At 42.0% G+C, this 23,471-nt stretch overlaps 1 protein-coding gene across 1 annotated transcript; it reads left to right on the forward strand.

Moving 5' to 3' along the window:
* Positions 1–719: 719 nt before the first annotated feature.
* LOC106569817 (myosin heavy chain, fast skeletal muscle-like) lies at positions 720–22,479 on the forward strand. The gene is made up of 41 exons (XM_045694482.2): positions 720–741; positions 1,230–1,275; positions 1,408–1,635; positions 1,995–2,141; positions 2,434–2,590; positions 2,886–2,913; positions 4,024–4,132; positions 4,254–4,346; positions 4,492–4,552; positions 4,699–4,797; positions 6,634–6,737; positions 7,115–7,253; positions 7,532–7,650; positions 7,822–7,971; positions 8,066–8,236; positions 8,436–8,739; positions 9,254–9,318; positions 9,413–9,500; positions 9,612–9,729; positions 9,977–10,100; positions 10,548–10,684; positions 11,729–11,984; positions 12,203–12,445; positions 12,788–12,964; positions 13,057–13,202; positions 14,856–14,946; positions 15,260–15,649; positions 15,771–15,897; positions 16,107–16,225; positions 16,375–16,571; positions 16,668–16,851; positions 16,988–17,153; positions 17,939–18,063; positions 18,235–18,543; positions 18,762–18,965; positions 19,075–19,200; positions 19,349–19,519; positions 19,814–19,918; positions 20,119–20,214; positions 21,901–22,032; positions 22,313–22,479. The coding sequence occupies exons 3-41, from the start codon at positions 1,420–1,422 to the stop codon at positions 22,331–22,333; spliced, it is 5,814 nt and encodes a 1,937-aa protein (XP_045550438.1). The 5' UTR covers positions 720–741; positions 1,230–1,275; positions 1,408–1,419; the 3' UTR covers positions 22,334–22,479.
* The last annotated feature ends 992 nt before the right edge of the window (positions 22,480–23,471 follow it).

Here is a 23,471-nt window from a genome sequence, read left to right on the forward strand (position 1 = left end):
GGCTTATAAATGTGTGAATAACTAGCTTGCTAACATTTACAAATGTGAGATTAATGATAAATAAATGATGGATAAACTATTTACTAATGAATTATAAATGCGTTATTATTACAATGTGGTATTTTAAAGTGCTATACCGAAAATTGAAATACTGTGCTGGCCATAAGAATTCTAACCCTAAAGCCAAGTAGCTATAATCCTGCCTGACCATTTTAGACAACTGAAATGTGAGACAAATAAAAGTGTCTACAGCATCTTCAAAATATCATATTCTAGATGAATAAATACACATTTGATTCAACAGATATTAAGGAATAATATCACCAAACTTTTACTAAATATTCTCAGATTAGATTTTATGAAAACTATTTTAGTGATATTGGGGAAACATGGACTGACTCCATTACAGTACTTGAGGGGCCTTGGTTGTAATATTTTAATCAATTTGATAAATAAACAAATTATGTTGTCCTAATAATTAAATTACATCTCATTTATGTATATTCTGTGAAATTCCATTCAGAGACAAATATTATATTACAAAGTCATGTAATGGGAGTGTGTGGGATGCTCCCTGAAGTGGGTGGGGCTAGTGAGACACAGAAATACAGAGGTCTCTCATCCAATCCATTTCCTTCACCAGGGTGGTCCATATTTAACTTTTGCTTGGTTTGCACTTTCAACCAGATATAAGGAGGCTGAGGCCCCAGCATTCATAAGTCAGCTCCTTCTTCCTCTGTGGTAAGACTCTCTCCATCTCCGTAGATTTTTACATTCACTCAGCATCTGAGGTAGTAGCTAAATGCAGCGTTTGAATTGAGTTCTGCATTTTCTCTTATAAGTAAGTCTCTTATAAGATTTTACAATATGCAGTCAAGTGGCATTGATTAAAGCTATTTTTATTATTATTATTTTTACATTAAAGGTGTTATACTTAAAATCTGTCACTTTAATTCACAGTCAAAAGTGGTGCTCCTGCACTTGTTTGTAAATTGAGGGGGTGTTCTAGAATGTAAATGGCTTTTCGGGGGTATTTATTTGAATTCTTGACAGAATGTCTAGTAAAGTGAGTTGCCACCAGGAAAATAAAAAAGTTACCAGTTGCACCTGTAGTTGAATTGGACATGGTTGTAATGATTTGGGTTGAAAGATGCCATTCAAATTGTTTTCTAGCCTTTCGGGGGCTAAACGATAAGGCTTTAGAATAACAACATTCTAATGTTTCACAGGGTCCTCCAAGGAGTACAAATCAATCTGTAGGAGGGGAAAACGAAGGTGCGACATTGTTTGAGTCTTCATATAAAAATGATGGAAATATTCTGTGAGAGATACCGCTTATCTAACTCTGTTGACTGTGGAGGAAGCACCACAGAGTCACTCTAGTTTCTTGTTTCATTTCTTTCCTAGTAATCCGTCACCATGAGTACGGACGCGGAGATGCAAATCTACGGCAAGGCTGCCTTGTACCTTCGTAAGCCTGAGAGGGAGAGGATGGAGGCACAAGCCATGCCTTTTGATTCAAAGAACGCCTGCTATGTGACAGACAAGGTGGAACTGTACCTAAAGGGTTTGGTCACTGCCAGGGCCGATGGAAAGTGTACTGTAACAGTCACGAAACCTGATGGCAGTAAGGAGGTAAGCCTGATCTGAAAAGTATTCAAGTTCAAGTTTGTGCAATTACTCTTTCTTGAAAAATCAACAAAATGAATGAAAAAAAATGCCTATAGGCAATATGAAATCAGTAACAAGAGATAGATTAAGAAGTATTTCTTTGTTTTTTGTAAGCAGAATATAACCTTTAACAATGGCATGGAATTATTGTCATTGATTAGTCAAGAATAACCATTTATGTGTCAATGGGTGTTAAATAACAGAGTAGTTGGATTCAAATGGGGGAATGCATCTTTTTTAAAGATTTAAATAATTAATGAGCAAAATGCATTCAGTCATGTCCAGTTTGATCTGTGTGTAATGTAGAATTCTGACTGTTTCAGGAAGGAAAAGAGTTCAAAGAAGCAGACATCTATCAGATGAACCCCCCTAAGTACGACAAGATTGAGGACATGGCCATGATGACCTACCTGAATGAAGCCTCGGTGTTGTATAACCTCAAAGAGCGTTATGCAGCATGGATGATTTATGTAAGAACCTGCATAAACATATACACACATACATCAACATAAGAAATACACACTTCCAGTACACATACAGTAAATGAACATAAGAAATACACACTTCCAGTACTTAACATACAGTAAATGAACATAAGACATATACACTTCCAGTACTACACATACAAAAAATGAACATAAGAAATACACACTTCCAGTCCTACACATAAATGAACCGTATAAACCAAAACATACCACTGCAGTAGACCAACAAAAAAAACCAAGTACATTTACCCAATTTTATTGAATCCCTTTCATCCAGACCTACTCTGGGCTCTTCTGTGCCACGGTGAACCCCTACAAGTGGCTCCCCGTGTACGACGAAGAGGTTGTCAACGCCTACAGAGGGAAGAAGAGGATGGAGGCTCCACCCCATATCTTCTCCGTCTCTGACAACGCCTTTCAGTTCATGATGATTGGTACGAGATCTCATGGATGGATGGATGGATGGATGGATGGATGGATGGATGGATGGATGGATGGATGGATGGATGGATGGATGGATGGATGGATGGATGGATGGATGGATGGATGGGTGGATGGGTGGATGGATGGATGGATGGAGGGAATCTACCGTTTTCTCATGTAGGTTTGAACATTTTGCCTGGAATATCTGATTTCATAAGCCTTGAATAGAAAATGTTCCAAAATGAAATTCATGATATACCCATAATGTTGCTTGAGAATAATAAACATGATGTTTTTTGGTTCCAGATAAGGAGAACCAGTCCATCCTGATTACGTAAGTTGTTTATGCTGAGTGATTAACCAAAATGTCTTTCCTTTTTTTTTAACAACTTGGGAAAGGCGATACCTAGTCAGTTGCACAACTGAATGCATTATACCATACCCCCTCTGGCCTTATTGCTTAATTAACCATCATTTAGTCACATTACTTTAATTATATATGTAAGTTGTATACATTACATTTGTTTTATTTGATGACTTTATTATTTCATTCCAAGTCATTATCATAAAGTAAATAAGGCATACTTTTATGACTGCTGAATACCAACCACCTAGATCATATATTTTCAGGTAGAGATACCTGGTGAAGCAACATCTCTCTATCCCTCTCCATCGCACGTCTACTGTCTCTTCTCTCCCTCTCTGTGTAGGCGCACAATGGATTATAGTCATTGTAGTTAACACACTCAAACTGGTGCGCCTGGCACCTACCACCATACCCCGTTCAAAGGCACTTAAATCTTTTGTCTTTCCCATTCACCTTCTGAATAGCACACATACATAGTCCATGTCTCAATTGTCTCAAGGCTTAAAAATCCTTCTTTAACCTGTCTCCTCCCCTTCATCTACACTGATTGAAATGGATTTAACAGGTGACATTAATAAGGGATCACAGCTTTCACCTGGATTCACCTGGTCAGTCTATGTCATGGAAAGAGCAAGTGTTCCTAATGTGTTGTAAATGATTAAATGGAAATCAGGTCCAAGTGATTATAATTTAGGAAATCTGATCTCAAAGTATTCCCACACATAAATAGAGAGACATATGTGATCATATCGCAACGTAATCAAGGTTTGAAATTATTATGTTTTTGTTAAATCTGTTTAGGCTTCTTGCGGTCAATTTGCAGTGTACAAATTATTTGCAATTATGTTCCGCCCCCCCCCCCTCCTCAGAAAAAACAACAACATCTGCTTTAATGTATTTGGGATTATTTTGGATTAGACTATGTGCAATAATACATCAATGAGTGGGAATATTTGTTAATTATTTACTTCTGTTAGATAACAGGTCAAAAGTGTATTTTTAAATGCTATTTCTTAGTGAAAGCCAATCTGACACAATCTGTGACTAAAACCCCTCTTTCTCTGTCATATTAACCAGTGGAGAATCCGGTGCAGGAAAGACTGTCAACACCAAGCGTGTCATCCAGTACTTTGCTACCATTGCAGTATCTGGTAGCAAGAAGGAAGCAGACCCCAGCAAAATGCAGGTAGGTTTTGCCGTTTTAACGTATTTCAGTTTGGTGGGCTGTGATTTTTTTTTCCAGTAGTGAATCCTTTTTCAAGAAAGGGTTTATCAGTTTCTTAGCAACTTGTGTTTTTCTCAATCAGGGGTCTCTTGAGGATCAGATCATTGCAGCTAACCCTCTGCTGGAGTCTTATGGTAATGCCAAGACAGTGAGGAACGACAACTCGTCTCGCTTTGTAAGTATGAAGGGCATAATGTGGAAGTGACATTATATTGGGGAAAAAAAACATTCCAACAAACTAACATTTCGAGGGGTTCTATCAAAGTAAAATGTTTGAATTGTTTTGTAGACATATTTCTAACCCCCATGCTCTACCTCAGGGTAAATTCATCAGGATTCACTTCCAAGCAGGCAAACTGGCTAAAGCTGATATTGAGACCTGTGAGTTGGTTTTGATTATTTCTCAATGCTTTCCTTAATTTACACAGAATATTTTAGGAGATCATATCATCACATGTAATGTTCTCGTTCGCTCTCTCTCTCTCTCTTTCTCTCTCTCGCACTCTGTCTCTCTCGTTGTCTCTCAGACCTGCTGGAGAAGTCCAGAGTGGCCTTCCAGCTGCCCGATGAGAGAGGCTACCACATCTTCTACCAGTTGATGACAGGCCACAAACCTGAACTAGTTGGTAAGGAAAAGTAGAGGTTGATGTGAAATTATTCACACCTCCATCTGTGGATTTTTTTTTTTTTTTAAGTAATCCTAGTCCATCTATTAATACAATTACAATGAGTTCATCCAAGATAACAAGACATCTAGACATGGGTCTGGTCTTTATAGATCTTTCATGGGAAAGACCTATCAAGTAATGCACTGTGATGCAATACTCTAGGAGCCTCAGTCCAGTCTTTTGAAGCTATTTATTATATACTGCATATAAACTCAGCAAAAAAAAGAAACGTCCTCTCACTGTCAACTGCGTTTATTATGTGTAAATATTTGTATGAACAAAACAAGATTCAACAACTGAGACATAAACTGAACAAGATCCAGAGATATGTGACTAACAGAAATGGAATAATGTGTCCCTGAACAAAGGGGGATCAAAATCAAAAGTAACAGTCAGTATCTGGTGTGGCCACCAGCTGCATTAAGTACTGCAGTGCATCTACTCCTCATGGACTGCACCAGATTTGCCAGTTCATGCTGTGAGATGTTACCCCACTCTTCCACCAAGGCACCTGCATGTTCCTGGATATTTCTGGGGGGAATAGCCCTAGCCCTCACCCTCTGATCCAAAAGGTCCCAGACGTGCTCAATGGGATTGAGATCCGGGCTCTTCGCTGGTCATGGCAGAACACTGACATTCCTGTCTTGCAGGAAATCACGCACAGAACGAGCAGTATGGTTGGTGGCATTGTCATGCTGGAGGGTCATGTCAGGATGAGCCTGCAGGAAGGGTACCACATAATGGAGGAGGATGTCTTCCCTGTAACGCACAGCGTTGAGATTGCCTGCAATGACAACAAGCTCAGTCCGATGATACTGTGACACACCACCCCAGACCATGACGGACCCTCCACCTCCAAATCGATCCCGCTCCAGAGTACAGGCTTCGGTGTAACGCTCATTCCTTCGATGATAAACGCGAATCCGACCATCACCCATGGTGAGACAAAACCACGACTCTGCAGTGAAGAGCACTTTTTGCCAGTCCTGTCTGGTCCAGCGACGGTGGGTTTGTGCCCATAGGCGACGTTGTTGCCGGTGATGTCTGGTGAGGACCTGCCTTACAACAAGCCTACAAGCCCTCATTCCAGCCTCTATCAGCCTATTGTGGACAGTCTGAGCACTGATGGAGGGCTTGTGCGTTCCTGGTGTAACTCGGGCAGTTGTTGTTGACATCCTGTACCTGTCCCGCAGGTGTGCTGTTCGGATGTACCGATCCTGTGCAGGTGTTGTTACACATGGTCTGCCACTGCGAGGACAATCAGCTGTCCGTCCTGTCTCCCTGTAGCGCTGTCTTAGGCGTCTCACAGTACGGACATTGCCAATTATTGCCCTGGCCACATCTGCAGTCCTCATGCCTCCTTGTAGCATGCCTAAGGCACATTCACGCAGATGAGCAGGGACCCTGGGCATCTTTCTTTTGGTGTATTTCAGAGTCAGTAGAAAGGCCTCATTAGTGTCCTAAATTGTCATAACTGCGACCTTAATTGCCTACAGTCTGTAAGCTGTTAGTGTCTTAACAACCGTTCCATAGGTGCATGTTCATTAATTGTTTATGGTTCATTGAACAAGCATGGGAAACAGTGTTTAAACCCTTTACAATGAAGATATGTGAAGTGATTTGGATTTTTACGAATTATCTTTGAAAGACAGGGTCCTGAAAAAGGGACATTTCTTTTTTTGCTGAGTTTATCCTTGAGTCCATCTACTGAGTAAAGGAGGGAGAGATACCGTAAAGGTAGGACATTGGAATTCTACGAGATGTAACTGAGAAGCCATTTTCCGTTGTCCACAGAAATGACGCTCCTCACCACAAACCCCTACGACTTCCCCATGATCAGCCAGGGTCATATCACTGTGCCCAGCATCAACGACAAGGAAGAGCTGGATGCCACAGACGTGAGTTATACAAAGGGTTAGCCAAACTCTAGACATGGAACGGGTAGGAACATAGTGCAATTCCAACTCGGTGACAGATGGGCACCTTTGAGTTAGTTAGACATGTGTCTCAAGGCACTCGTCATGCCTCCACACTTCACCTTTAGGTACATGTAAGACATCCACAAGAGAGTGCCACTAAATGTCCTGTGGAACTGTGTAAAACTGCTTTTGTGCTGTCACACAATAGTGTTGGCCAAAGGTAATCATGTGGAACAGAGAAGCCAGTCAATTCTATCCATCCCGTTTGTTCTGGAGTGAGCACAGAACTGTTATGTACTGTAACTGAGCAAACTACTGTTGACTTCATCACTGTTGTACTTCCTCTCTAATTCCAGGATGCCATTACAATCCTGGGCTTCACTAATGATGAGAAGATGGCCATCTACAAGCTGACAGGAGCTGTAACGCACCATGGCAACTTGAAATTCAAGCAGAAGCAGCGTGAGGAGCAGGCCGAGCCAGACGGCACAGAGGGTGAGTCCCACTCATAGATATACAATATGGAAAGCATTAGACCCATTCCCAAACATAGAAATAGAAACGGTAAGACAGACATTACCACATGAAAGTCAGGTAGGAGATACATTATGGAGACCAAATTCCAACCTCCACAAATGATTTGAAACAAGGGATGAGGATGAAAATCAAAACCTATCCCACTAAAAAGAGTTGGACAAACTTTTTTGTCAGTGTAACATCAGAAACAAGCGATCTTGAGTGCCTGAGTCTGTTGATGTTGGTTCTCTCTCCAGTGGCTGATAAAATCGGCTACCTGCTGGGCCTGAACTCAGCTGAGTTGCTGAAATGTCTGTGCTATCCCAGAGTGAAGGTTGGCAACGAGTATGTGACCAAGGGACAGACTGTGGCTCAGGTAAGGTGAAACACAGCATCTACCATTTTCTGAGCACCTGAATTCTTTTGGGGATGAGAACATTGCCTTTTTTTCAATAGTAGGTCTAATGTTGTTTTTCCAAACGCTTATCACCTCATCACTAGACATGGTCAATATCTCATGTATTAATATGAGGTATTATCATTGCAGGTTTATAATGCAGTCATGGCTCTGGCCAAGTCCATCTATGAGAGGATGTTCTTGTGGATGGTCATCCGTATCAACGAGATGTTGGACACCAAGAATCCAAGGCAGTTCTATATCGGTGTGCTGGACATTGCCGGGTTTGAGATCTTTGATGTGAGTATGAGACCAGAACAAGACAGTTAGTTGTGATTGAAAGGGATTACAGCCTTGTATGATGAAAATATCCCTTTTGAAATTCCTTCCACAGTACAACAGCATGGAGCAGCTGTGCATCAACTTCACCAATGAGAAGCTGCAACAGTTTTTCAACCACACCATGTTCGTCCTGGAACAAGAGGAGTACAAGAAGGAGGGAATCGTCTGGGAATTCATTGACTTTGGCATGGACTTGGCTGCCTGCATTGAGCTTATTGAGAAGGTAAGCTGTCTTTGAGGATTATACTGGACCACAACAGCAAAGCTCATAGCGAGTGATGTGTGATATATTATCACGGTGGTACAACGTTTCTGAACATTGAGAAGTCAATATGTCTCCTATTATGTGACTAAAGGAATAGAATCCTAAAATAGCATGTTTACTAAAGGAATAAATGTCTCTTAAATCTCTTTTCGTAAAGCCATTGGGCATCTTCTCCATCCTTGAAGAGGAGTGCATGTTCCCCAAGGCTTCAGACACTACCTTCAAGAACAAGTTGAACGACCAGCATCTTGGCAAAACCAAGGCGTTTGAGAAGCCCAAGCCTGCCAAAGGCAAGCCAGAGGCCCACTTCTCTCTCGTACACTACGCCGGCACTGTGGACTACAACATCACTGGCTGGCTGGATAAGAACAAGGACCCCCTGAACGAATCAGTTATTCTGATGTACGGGAAAGCCTCAGTCAAACTGATGGCTACCCTGTACCCTGCTGCCCCACCTGAGGGTAAGACTAGCATCACGTATCTAGCATCACATATCTACCTCAATGACCTGGTACCCCTGCACATCGACTCGTACTGGTACCTTGTGTATATAGCCAAGTTATTGTTACTCATTGTGTATTTTTTCCACATGTTATTATTTTTTTCTATATTTTTCTCTTAATGTTGTTGGGAAGGACCCGTGAGTCAGCATTTCACTGTTGGTTTACAACTGTTGTTTACGAAGCATGTGACAAATTAAATTGTATTCGTCTTTGAACGTTTCACAATTTCTCAGGGTTATTCACTGGGTTAATTTTCTCCTACAATATGTGTTAATTTACACGATCTCATCGGCACCATTTGCATTAGGATAAGTGTGAAGATATCCTGACATGATCTGGTTTATAATTAGTGTGCTTGCTGAAGACAACACCACTATCGATATCTTACATCTTATTATTCTTCTATTTATTCTGCCCGCTCTAGGAAATGTACTTTTCTAGCTAACTCTTACTTTTCCCCTCATTTTAACAGATAAAGCCAAGAAAGGAGGCAAGAAGAAGGGTGGTTCCATGCAGACTGTGTCCTCCCAGTTCAGGGTGAGCTTTTGAAATGTGTATATTCAGTCCTTCAAAATGTGCAATGATGATGATAAATTATTTTCTGAGAAAATGGTTTGTATCCCTCTTTCAGGAGAACTTACACAAGCTGATGACCAACTTGAGGAGCACTCATCCTCACTTTGTGCGCTGCCTGATCCCCAACGAGTCAAAGACTCCAGGTGTTTATTGACTTAAATAGGGCATCTTATCAGTACAGGATCACTAACCTTAACCATCTGAATCTTTAACCTGTTTATGAATATTAAAAGAGACTTGGTTTGTTTTTCCAGGTCTGATGGAGAACTTCCTGGTTATCCACCAGCTCAGGTGTAATGGTGTTCTGGAGGGTATCAGGATCTGCAGAAAGGGCTTCCCCAGCAGAATCATCTATGCTGACTTCAAGCAGAGGTACACACACACACACACCCCCCCACACACACACACACACACACACACACACACACACACACACACACACACACACACACACACACACACACACACACACACACACACACACACACACACACACACACACACACACACACACACACACCTGCTCCAAGGGTTTTCCCAGCACCAGAATAGTCTTACCTTTCACTTAATTTGACCAACCTGTTTCATCTTGACACGTTAAAAATGTCTCCTCATTCAGGTATAAAGTACTGAATGCCAGTGTCATCCCAGAGGGCCAGTTCATGGACAACAAGAAGGCTTCTGAGAAGCTACTTGGGTCCATTGATGTAAATCACGAGGATTATAAGTTTGGACACACCAAGGTCAGTCAAATACAACCCAGCCATGGCTGACAACAAATCACAACTTCAATGATAATATAAACCCTAACCATTCAAAATTCCTCCAGTTGGTATATCTATGATATTGTTATTTCTTCTTCGTTTAACTAATTGAAAAGGTGGAAAAACATTGTTCCTTTAAAAAAAAATCAAATTCAAACATCACAAGTATAGAACAGAGAAACTCAACTCATTATCATATGCATTGTGTTAGTGGTATGGCTGCAGTTAAATCAATAGACATTATTAATCTACAACTGTACAATAACTAACATCTTATAAACAACCTATCCCATGGTTTGTTTGTAAGAATTGCAATGTTTATGTTGTTCAAATCAGTCTAGTGGTGGTTTTCCCCTCTTTTCAGTCAACCATTTATATCTGTCACCATCTGACTGTGGTTCCATTGACAATGTTTACTTGTTTCAGGTGTTCTTCAAAGCCGGTCTGCTGGGTGTCCTGGAGGAGATGAGAGATGAGAAGCTAGCAGCTCTGGTCGGCATGGTCCAGGCTCTCAGCCGTGGATTCCTCATGAGGAGAGAGTTCACCAAGATGATGGAGAGGAGGTGAGAAATAGTAGACATCTTGGCAAAGCGTTCTGTGAACCACCTGTATGTAATTCATTATGATTATATACTGTATATGATGTGAGTTGATCAGAATGAGAAAGTACGTATTTTAATGCTCTACTAACGCTGTAGTTTGGGAATTGGCAAGCTGTTCAATAGGCCATTTAAATTTGGGATATTAACATATTAATTTCTTAATTATGGCTAGGGTGCGAAATGCAAAATAAATCATTCGAAATATTTAACTTTCATACATTCACAAGTGTAATACACCAAATTAAAGCTTAACTTCTTGTTAATCTAGCCACCGTGTCAGATTTCAAAAAGGCTTTACGGCGACAGCAAACCATGCTATTATCTGAGGACAGCACCCCATCAAACAAACACATGACAATCATAATTCAACCCGCCAGGCGTGACAGAAAACTCAGAAATAATGATATAATTCATGCCTTACCTTTGAAGATCTTCTTCTGTTGGCACTCCAATATGTCCCATAAACATCATAAATGGTCCTTTTGTTCGATAAATTCCGTCGTTATATCTCCAACATGTCCATTTATTTGGCGCGTGAAAATACTGCCCCCTATCCCAAACAGGTTTTAAGTATACAAAATGCTTCATGAGCTTGTCAGTCTTGTCACTGAGAGCACAGTCTATGAATTTAACAGAGGTTACATTTCAATTTAAACAGAAAAAGCCTTAGCCTTTGCAAAGTTTGTTAATAGAATTACAGTAAAATCTCCTTTCATTTCATTCTGTTAACTTACAGTTCTTCCTGTGAATGTGTTTTTGTCAAATTTGTCCTTGTGTATAGAGTTGTTTGGTTTGTTAAACTTTGAAATCAATGGTTTTGTTTGGTGTACATTTTAAAGTGAAAAGCCTCATCCATTATCATGCCTGGTTACATTTCTCTAACCCAATTCCTCAACTGTATACCAAAAGTGTCACAAGGCTCTGTTGTGGTATTCTTTGACTCCCAGAATGTAGCTTTATTAAGCATGTCACTCACCATGCTACTCTATCCTTTCTGTTGACCAGAGAGTCCATCTTCTCCATCCAGTACAACATCCGTTCATTCATGAATGTGAAAACCTGGCCATGGATGAAGTTGTACTTCAAGATCAAGCCCCTGCTGCAAAGCGCTGAGACTGAGAAGGAGCTGGCCAACATGAAGGAGAACTATGAGAAGATGAAGACAGATCTGGCCAAGGCTCTGGCCGCTAAGAAGCATTTGGAGGAGAAGTTAGTGTCCCTGGTGCAGGAGAGGGCAGACCTGGCTCTCCAAGTCGCATCTGTAAGTGACCAACGACCCTCATCAAGGCATATTTACACACACACAAACACACACATGCACACTCTGAAGTTCGTGGCTAAGTCCCACGTTTTTATAGCCCATGTTAAAAATACATTTCATGAATTTATATTGATTTCCTCTGATCTCTGACTAAATAAAGTCTATATTTTGATACACAAAAGGAGGCCTCTGAATTTATTCTCCTGTTCTGAAACCAGGAAGGTGAAAGTCTGAACGATGCTGAGGAAAGGTGCGAGGGGCTCATCAAGAGCAAGATCCAGCTGGAGGCCAAACTCAAAGAGATGACTGAGAGGCTGGAGGATGAGGAGGAGATGAATGCTGAGTTGACTGCCAAGAAGAGGAAGCTGGAAGACGAGTGCTCTGAGCTGAAGAAGGACATTGATGACCTGGAGCTCACCCTAGCCAAAGTGGAGAAGGAGAAGCACGCCACTGAAAACAAGGTCTTGTGTTTTTACCAGAGACAGTCTAACCACCAAACAATAATCAACTCAAAACATAGCTTAACAGAAATGGAATTCAAGTCGTGTTGTGGGTGCAGGAAAAATGAAAAATAGTTGATTTTCAGTTGCGGAGTATTCCCCACACTCATTGCATGTTCCCCCCTCGTTTATGAATTCCATTCAGTACACTGGCATGGTGTACACTTCCATTTAGTGTTGAATATGGTGCAGTACTTGTTGACACATTTCTAATATAAATTAAATGAATGCAATATATATCAAACTAAATCTCTCCTTTATGGTGAAGAGCCCAAAGACTCATTTTGTTGTGGTGGTTTTCAGGTTAAAAACCTGACAGAGGAGATGGCGTCTTTGGATGAGAGTGTTGCCAAGCTGACCAAGGAGAAGAAATCCCTCCAAGAGGCCCACCAGCAGACACTGGACGACCTGCAGGCAGAGGAGGACAAAGTCAACACTCTGACCAAGGCCAAGACCAAGCTGGAACAGCAAGTGGACGACGTGAGAGGAGTTTGACATTTTGGACATGATAGTATATGAGATGATATTACCTTAAGTTGTTAAGATTTGAACATTGTGTTTATATCTTATAGCTTGAGGGTTCTCTGGAGCAAGAGAAGAAGCTCCGTATGGACCTTGAAAGAGCCAAGAGAAAGCTGGAGGGAGATCTGAAACTGGCCCAGGAGTCCATAATGGACCTGGAGAATGACAAGCAGCAAGCTGATGAGAAAATCAAGAAGTAAACACAAACAAATTACGACAGTATTACCTGCCATATTGATCAAAATAATAGTTGTTCTTGACTAACTGTTCTAATTATGAATGACCATTTGCATGTGATTCTTAACCTCTCTGGGGCAGGCGGGACGAATTCGTCCCACCTACGTAACAGCCAGTTGAATCCTGTGGCGCGATTTTCAAAACCTTTGAAATGCTATTACTTCAATTTCTCAAACATATGACTATTTCACACCATTTTAAAGACAAGACTCTCGTTAATCTAACCACACTGTCCGATTTCAAAAAGGCTTTACAACGAAAGCAAAACATTAGATTATGTCAGCAGAGTACCAAGCCAGAAATAATCAGACACCCATTTTTCAAGCTAGCATATAATGTCACAAAAACCCAGAAGACAGCTAAATGCAGCACTAACCTTTGATGATCTTCATCAGATGACAACCCTAGGACATTATGTTATACAATACATGCATGTTTTGTTCAATCAAGTTCATATTTATATCAAAAACCAGCTTTTTACATTAGCATGTGACGTTCAGAACTAGCATACCCCCCGCAAACTTCCGGCGAATTCACTAACAATTTACTAAATTACTCACGATAAACGTTCACAAAAAGCATAACAATTATTTTAAGAATTATAGATACAGAACTCCACTATGCACTCTATATGTCCAATTTTAAAATAGCTTTTTGGTGAAAGCACATTTTGCAATATTCTAAGTACATAGCCCAGCCATCATGGGCTAGCTATTTAGACACCCGGCAAGTTTAGCACTCACCAATATCAGATTTACTATTATAAAAGTTTGATTACCTTTTGTTGTCTTCGTCAGAATGCACTCCCAGGACTGCTACTTCAATAACAAATGTTGGTTTGGTCCAAAATAATCCATCGTTATATCCGAATAGCGGCGTTTTGTTAGTGCGTCCCAGACACTATCCGAAATGGTAAATCAGGGTCGCGCGCATGGCGCAATTCGTGACAAAAAAAATCTAAATATTCCATTACCGTACTTCGAAGCATGTCAACCGCTGTTTAAAATCCATTTTTATGCAATTTTTCTCGTAAAAAAGCGATAATATTCCGACCGGGAATGTCCATTTAGCTAAACAGAGGAAAGAAAACAAAGCTTTCGGTCGACGCGGGCACGAGCCTGAGTCTCACAGTACTGTAACCAGCCACTACCCAAACGCGCTACTTTGTTTCAGCCAGAGCCTGCAAAGCCACGATTCAGCGTTTTGCCGCCTTCTGAGAACCTATGGCAGCCGTAGGAAGTGTCACGGGACAGCTAAGATCCTCACTCTTCAATAAACAGAGACAAGAAGAACGACACCTTGTCAGACAGGCCACTTCCTGCATGCAATCTTCTCAGGTTTTTGCCTGCCATATGAGTTCTGTTATACTCACAGACACCATTCAAACAGTTTTAGAAACTTTAGGGTGTTTTCTATCCAAAGCCAATAATTATATGCATATTCTAGTTACTGGGCAGGAGTAGTAACCAGATTAAATCGGGTACGTTTTTTATCCAACCGTGTCAATACTGCCCCCTAGCCCTAACAGGTTAACAGGAAACTGAATGGTATGATACTCTGTCTTTACAATATCGAACCAAAACTCTGCAATCTACGTGTTTGTGTTTCTTAGAAAGGAGTTTGAGACCAGCCAGCTCCTCAGCAAGGTTGAGGATGAACAGTCTCTGGGAGCTCAGTTGCAGAAGAAGATCAAGGAACTCCAGGTACAGTACAGGATCTAAGCTCCAGTACAGGAAAGCCAACACCTGAATCGGTTCCTTCATTTCCTGAAAACAATTATTCTGGTAGCACACATCTTTGCTGGTGGCTTCTGATGGCTCAGTAGGATGGAAGATGGTGCTTCTTACCGCTGCTTCGTACCATTGTAAATATGGTGCTTTTTATCATTGTGGTTTTGGTTCCTGCATGGGCAAGTTTCTACTGAATATATTATTGGAACTGGCTTAGTATGAACATATTCAATTGTTTCAACTGCATTGTAGTGTTCATTCCTCCTGCTCCTGTCTCCTGTTCTAGGCCCGTATTGAGGAGCTGGAGGAGGAAATTGAAGCTGAGCGTGCTGCCAGGGCTAAGGTTGAGAAGCAGAGGGCCGATCTCTCCAGGGAACTTGAGGAGATCAGCGAGAGGCTGGAGGAGGCCGGAGGCGCCACTTCTGCTCAGATTGATATGAACAAGAAGCGTGAGGCTGAGTTCCAGAAGCTGCGTCGTGATCTTGAAGAGTCCACTTTGCAGCATGAGGCCACAGCCGCCGCTCTGCGCAAGAAGCAGGCCGACAGTGTGGCTGAGCTCGGGGAGCAGATCGACAACCTGCAGCGTGTCAAGCAGAAGCTAGAGAAGGAGAAGAGCGAGTACAAGATGGAGATTGATGACCTCTCCAGCAACATGGAGGCCGTCGCCAAGGCTAAGGTGAGTAGTGATGTTTTGATCAAGCAGTGTTGAGGAGGGTCAACTACATTACCATTCCAGAGAACTGCAGCTGACAGGAGTCCCATATATAAAGTAATGATGGAACATGTTTCACTAACAGGGCAATCTGGAGAAGATGTGTCGTACTCTTGAGGACCAGCTGAGTGAGCTCAAGACTAAGAATGATGAGAATGTTCGCCAGGTCAACGACATCAGCGGACAGAGGGCCAGACTCCTGACAGAAAATGGTACCATCATCAACAATGAACAACAAACTGATGCTTTCCTTCAGTAAAACACAATAACATGTATTGGGGGCTATATCCTGATAGTCCAGTCCACAATAGTTCCTAGCGTAATATTCACCACATAACATTGCCCTACGATACCTAAAAATACATTTTCAATCTTAGGAGGTCAGAGACCCCATTAACGAGATATCCCTTTATCCCTGCAGGTGAGTTTGGACGCCAGCTGGAGGAGAAGGAAGCCCTGGTGTCTCAGCTGACCAGAGGCAAACAGGCATTCACCCAGCAGGTGGAGGAGCTGAAGAGGCAGATTGAGGAGGAGGTCAAGGTAAGGGACACAAAATGGATACCACCGACCACAGAGTTTATAGCCATATCTTCATATAGACGGTGACTACGCCACCCTCAGAGACTTCTACTGTCATTTGTTTTACTATCTCTCTAAAATCTCTTTGTCTTTGTCTTTCTCTCTCACAGGCTAAAAACGCCCTGGCCCACGGTGTCCAGTCTGCCCGCCATGACTGTGACCTCCTGAGAGAGCAGTTTGAAGAGGAGCAGGAGGCCAAGGCAGAGCTGCAACGCGGCATGTCCAAAGCGAACAGTGAGGTGGCTCAGTGGAGGACTAAGTATGAAACTGATGCCATCCAGCGCACAGAGGAGCTGGAGGAGGCCAAGTAAGTCACACCCAACAGCAAAAACTCAAATATAGGGTGTGGATGGTGAGGGTCCATATGTATTGTAACATTTCTACACCTTCTGTCATCCAAAAGGAAGAAGCTGGCCCAGCGTCTACAGGACGCTGAGGAGACCATTGAGGCAACCAACTCCAAGTGCGCCTCCCTGGAGAAGACCAAGCAGAGGCTGCAGGGAGAGGTGGAGGACCTCATGATTGACGTTGAGAGAGCCAACGCAATGGCCGCCAACCTAGACAAGAAGCAGCGGAACTTTGACAAGGTGAAAATAAATAAACCTCACGCTAGGTTGACATTTTCTATCTGCTATATTACCAATTGTAGTATAATTGCAGCGTTTTTCTGATTCAAAACTCTTCATCAATTACTTGTAATGAAAATCTCATGGATTCCCCTAGGTCCTGGCAGAATGGAAGCAGAAGTATGAGGAGGGCCAGGCTGAGCTGGAAGGAGCTCAGAAGGAGGCTCGCTCTATGAGCACTGAACTCTTCAAGTTGAAGAACTCCTACGAGGAGGCTCTGGATCATCTGGAGACTCTGAAGAGAGAGAACAAGAACCTGCAACGTGAGCATTTGACAGCAGTTTTACTTGGCTCATGTTTGACTCGGGGTTTTGAACATTTAGGAAACTGTAACCATCAACATTTCTATTACACCATTTTAGAACGGTATAACATTTAAAAAACTTCACTTGTAATCGGTATTCCTTTGAACAGCCCAAGGAAGTGGGGGCAATTAGATTTGCAAGACTGTATGAAGTGCTGATTAATTAATTAATTATTATGATTGAAGGTGTTTTCGTAAATTCCATCTGAAGTGCCAGAGTGCGCTCTGGGCGTTCGTAAATTCAGAGCGTTGTCAGATTGTCCGTTTGTAAATTCATAGCGTTTTGCTCTCGGAGTGTTCAGAGCACACACTGGACACTGGCCGACGAGTAGGTTTGATCCGAGCGTTCTGACCTCACAACAGCAGTCAAGCACCCAAGCTAACTGGCTAATGTTGGCTAGCTACTTCCAGACACAAATGAGAGAACACCTCGCTCTGACAATTTTACTCGCCCTAACAGAGCTGGTTAGGCTGTTTTCATCTTATCCAGAGCGTTGGTGACTGTATCTGTGCTGTTGGCAACAATTTAAATACGCTTTTTTTGCCGACAAGTACCATATTCAGAGGGTGTTGAGCATTCATAAATGTATGAATTATTCTGTGCTCTGGCACACTCAGATGAGAGTGCTCTGAAATCGGAGTAGGTAGCCAGAGTGAATTTACGAACGCACCCTCAATGTCAACTTCAGTGCATTGGCGATATCCACTGAAAATCTCCCAAGCCTAAACTGCTTGTGTGTGCAGAGGAGATCTCTGACCTGACTGAGCAGATCGGAGAGACTGGCAAGAGCATCCACGAGCTGGAGAAGGCCAAGAAGACCGTGGAGACAGAGAAGTCTGAGATCCAGACTGCTCTGGAGGAGGCTGAGGTACAAACTGCCGCTGTTTGATGAGAAAAGTAGTGTAACAATAGCCAATGCCAGCTACATTCCAATGCTCCTTGTATTGGTGTTTATCATAGTTATATATATTTAGTTCCTTGTGTTATACACAACTAAATGTATTGAACACAATTTACCCGACTGCTTCTCCTTGTCCAGGGAACACTGGAGCACGAGGAAGCCAAGATTCTGCGTGTGCAGCTGGAGCTGAACCAGATCAAGGGTGAGGTGGACAGGAAGATCGCTGAGAAAGATGAGGAGATGGAGCAGATCAAGAGGAACAGCCAGAGGATGATTGACTCCATGCAGAGCACCCTGGACTCTGAGGTCAGGAGCAGGAATGACGCCCTGAGGGTGAAGAAGAAGATGGAGGGAGACCTGAACGAGATGGAGATCCAGCTGAGCCACTCCAACAGGCAGGCCGCTGAGGCCCAGAAACAGCTGAGGAACGTCCAGGGACTGCTCAAGGTAAAGGGACTAGGCCCTCAGGCTCAAACATCTGAACATGTGGAGAGATTTTTTTTGTAAATCTGTAGAAAAGAATAGAACAGAGGAATTGAATAGTGTAATATACTGCAGAAAGGTAGGGATATTGTGGAAATTCTTACCAATGAACAGTTCTGTCACCAATCCTATCGTCTCTACTTCCACAAGTCCTAATGAACCTATGTCATTTTGAACCTCAGGATGCCCAATTGCACCTTGATGACGCTGTCCGTGCCTCAGAGGACATGAAGGAGCAGGTAGCCATGGTGGAGCGCAGGAACGGTCTGATGATAGCTGAAATTGAGGAGCTGAGAGTTGCTCTGGAGCAGACTGAGAGAGGCCGCAAAGTGGCTGAGACTGAGCTGGTAGACGCCAGCGAGCGCGTTGGACTGCTGCACTCCCAGGTACGGCTCTAAGCCATTTCTCATTAAACTCAACCAAGCATACCTTTTCTGCCTTGTGACTTGTTAGTTATTTTGAGATTCAAACAAATGGTCTTGTTTCATCCTCCAGAACACCAGCCTTCTGAACACCAAGAAGAAGCTGGAGACTGACCTGGTGCAGGTGCAGGGAGAGGTGGACGACATCGTCCAGGAGGCCAGGAACGCAGAGGAGAAGGCCAAGAAGGCCATCACTGACGTGAGTCTTTATGATCTATTGATATACATCCACTTGATTTGTCACCAAGGGCCAATGGAAGCTGGGCTGGTTTACAACAACAAAGATCTCAGAGGGATGTTATGATTGGTGCCAATTGGTGCATAAATTAAATAAACTACCATTCCAGGCGGCCATGATGGCTGAGGAGCTGAAGAAGGAGCAGGACACCAGCTCTCACCTGGAGAGGATGAAGAAGAACCTGGAGATTACAGTCAAGGACCTGCAGCACCGCCTGGATGAGGCTGAGAATCTGGCCATGAAGGGAGGCAAGAAGCAGCTCCAGAAACTGGAGTCCAGGGTGAGTTGACAGCACAATGGATTAGGGTATATTGAAAGACTGATTTCAGGAAATGTATTTGATAATACACACAGGACCATTGTGTAATGACTTTTTCTCTCAATAACCCACCTAGGTAATGAAAAGCTGTTATCATTACAGACCCCTTCAATGAAAATTGTAGAAGCACATAGGAACAGGCAACAATCTTGACTCCTTGACTGAGTAGAACAATATACCTCTGTTTTACAAAGCTTTGTTAAATCTGATTTCACCCCTTCAAACAAATGCCTACATTAATTTCTTCCACACTAGGTGCGTGAGCTTGAGACTGAGGTGGAGGCTGAGCAGAGAAGAGGTGCAGACGCAGTCAAGGGAGTCCGCAAGTATGAGCGCAGAGTCAAGGAGCTCACTTACCAGGTAAGAGAAAGCGCCTTCTTCAAACACTTCCCACTGGGAACACTGGTTAAATCAACGTCGTTTCCACGTCATTTCAATGAAAATATGTTGAACCAACGTGGAATAGATGTTGAATTGATGCCTTTGCCCAGTGGGTTGACACAAACACAGACAGGTTTGTGTATAAAACTGATTACTGATCATTTGATCTTCTCCCACAGACTGAGGAGGATAAGAAGAACGTTGGCAGACTTCAGGACCTGGTAGATAAGCTGCAGATGAAAGTGAAAGCCTACAAGAGACAGGCTGAGGAAGCGGTGAGCACCCTTAATTAGTCAAATACTCTGAAAGCATACATTCAAAAATATATTTCTTCACTAGTAGACATTACAACATTTTAGTTTACGCTTTTGGAATGCCTCGCAAAGAGGGGCACTGATTGGTAAATGCTGAGTTTCCCTTTGAGCATGGTGAAGTTACTAATAAGCCGTTCAATATTGTATCAATATACCCAGTCACTACAAAGATACAGACGTCCTTCCTAACGGAGTTGCCGGAGAGGAAGGAAACCCATCAGCAATTTTATCAGAGTTTAATGGCTGTGATAGGAGAAAACTGAGGATGGATCAGCAACATTGTAGTTACTCTTCAATACTAACCTAAATTACAGAGTGAAAAGGGAGCCTGTCCAGTATAAAAATATTCCAAAACATGCATCCTTTTTGCAACAACCCACAGGGCACAGACATTTCTTGGGATAGTTTTGATTTATATTTGGTTGAGCTGTCAACTAACCGTGAATTCAACGTGAAATCAACAACAAATGTCACCACTTCTATGAATTAAGGTAAAATCTTGGTTGAAAAAAAGACAAAAAGCCCTTACGTTGATTACTTTTTGCAAATCAAATCAGTTTTCCAGGTTGAGTCAACGTCATCACTTTTTTGGGGGTTGTATAAACAACGTTGATTCAGCCATTTTTTGCCCATTGGGAAGGCACTAAAGTGATACCGCAAAAAAAGCGTAGTATTTTCAAGCATGGTGATGGCTGCATCATGTTATGGGTGTGCTTGTCATTGGCAAGGACTGGGGAGTTTTTCAGTACAAAAAAAAACAGCATGAGCTCAGCAAAGACAAAATCCTAGAGGAAAAACTTGGTTCAGTCTGCTTTTCACCAGACACTAGGAGATTAATTCACCTTTCAGCAAGACACTAACCTAAAACACAAGAACAAGTCTACATTGATTTTGCTTACCAGGAAGACAGGGTATGTTCCTGATTGGCTGAGTTACAGTTTTGACTTAAATCTGCTTGAAAGTCTATGGTAAACTTAACTATGTCTATCTAGCAGTGATTAACATCCAAATCGATAGTGCATGAAGATTTTTGAAAGTAATAATTGGCTAAAATTGAACGATCCAGGTGTTTTAAGCTCTTTGAGACTGACCCAAAAAGATTTAAATTGACTCGGGGGGTACTTATATATATATATATATATATATATATACATGTATACACATGTATACACATGCAAAAGTATGTGGACACCCTGTCAAATATTAAAGCCACACCCGTTGCTGACAGGTGTATTATATCGAGCATACAGCCATACAATCACCATAGGCAGACACATTGTTCTATTTTTCATTATTTTTAGATTTTTTGGAATCCAGTTTGTCATTCCAGAGTAGTTTATGTAGATCGTTGACAAAAAAATAAATTTCAATCCATTTAAATCCTAATTTATAAGACTATCAAATGTGACGAAATCGAAAGGGAGTTAGGCACTTTACGCCCCTGGAGGGAGTGGTTTGATCCCCCGTCCCACCACTCACTTTCTCTGCTTAATCATCTATTTCCCTACATACTTTGCAATCTTAAATCGGTCCAAAAAAAATTAAAAACTGTAAAATACTTAAAAAAAAAAATCATATTAATTTGCTACCTGAAGCTTCAAACTTTGAATGCTGATGTTGTGCTCTCCCTCTCTGTTCCTCACACAGGAGGAACAAGCCAACGGCCACATGTCTAAGTTCCGGAAGGTTCAGCATGAACTGGAGGAGGCTGAGGAGCGTGCTGACATCGCTGAGACTCAAGTCAACAAGCTCAGAGCCAAATCCCGCAGCACTGGAAAGGTACAGAGCTGCTACTAAACCTACATCTGACAAATGCTCAGATATGACTACATCAACACCACCTATGATCCAGTCTTCACAGAAATCAATATTGATCTTTTACACTCACTAAAATGTAGGTATTTAAGATTGCTAATAAGCACATTTAATGTAGGGCAAAAAAACAAACAAGATTAAGGCTGAGCACTGAGCCTTAAATGCTGGATCCATTATACTCTTTCCAAGTGTATACACGCTCATGAATACAGATTTATCTTTTTTTTTTTGTTTTTTTTTACAGGGCAAAGAAGTTGCTGAATAAACAAAAGAAGAAGTTGCTTAATAAACAAGACAAATGTCTTATATCATTTTCCTGTGTTGCATAAAATATGATTTTCATGGTGAAAATGATCATTGATTAAAAACATGTAGGCCTACATACTCCTTGTGATGGTGGACTTATTACTCAGCAAACAGTTTTTTCATACCACAAAAATATTGTAATTTGTACCATATTGTATTCTGGGATTCCAACAACAACAAATGCCACTTATTTTGGTAAACAGATGAGTGATGGGGCTGGAGAAACGCAACCAATCTGAAATTCATAGACTGAGCTATGGATGCCATAAAATCCTAAATGAACCTTTTACACTTGGGGGGGGGGGGGGGGGGGGGGGGGATATTGACCTACAGTGTATGGAAAGGCCCAAATTGAAACATTTCAAAAAATAAATCAAGAGAGAAGCATATGCACAACCATGGTAGCAATTGAAAGGGAACACTGGAGATTATGGAGAAATTCTCAGAACAAAGTTCTCAGGAAACAGACTGAATTACACATTATCTCTGGTGATCAGACTACGTAAACATACTGTAAATGTGGTGGTGGTGGAAAAATTACCCAATTGTCATACTTGACTAAAAATGAAGATAACTTCTGTGGAAGACCAGGGTTTGGTCAAGACGTTTACACATATCAGGGTTTGGTCAAGACATTTACACATACCAGATACAGACAGAATGGCATTAGCTCAGTTTCAATGGTGTTTATTTAAATAAGAAACAAAAAGGACTCCTCCGGGATAACATTTTCTGGGCTCCTGCTGTATCCAATGGAGAACAAAACCCAACTCCCTCCGTTGTCTCTGGTACTACCCACAACTATACAGACGAAACCTCTCTTCCCCACTACCCACCCCCCATGTTCTGGCAGCTTTATGGGACTCATCCAGCTGGTGAGCAATCAGCCCCTTGATTACTCACCAACCACAATCAGCCTCAATTATTCCTGGCCAGTGAGCCCATCGAGACCTGGTACGTCCAGAATAGGGAGCCATCGCTGTGTCTTGTAGACTCCGTCTGTAACCAGGCCTCGATGAGTCTCCCCTGGGTGGCTTATAAAACAATTACTCAAGTAAAAGTGATTCACTCAATAAATTACATCTTGAGTAAAAGTA

Source organism: Salmo salar, chromosome 14 (assembly GCF_965601325.2).
Source record: "Salmo salar chromosome 14, fSalSal1, whole genome shotgun sequence".
Lineage (NCBI taxonomy): Eukaryota > Metazoa > Chordata > Actinopteri > Salmoniformes > Salmonidae > Salmo > Salmo salar.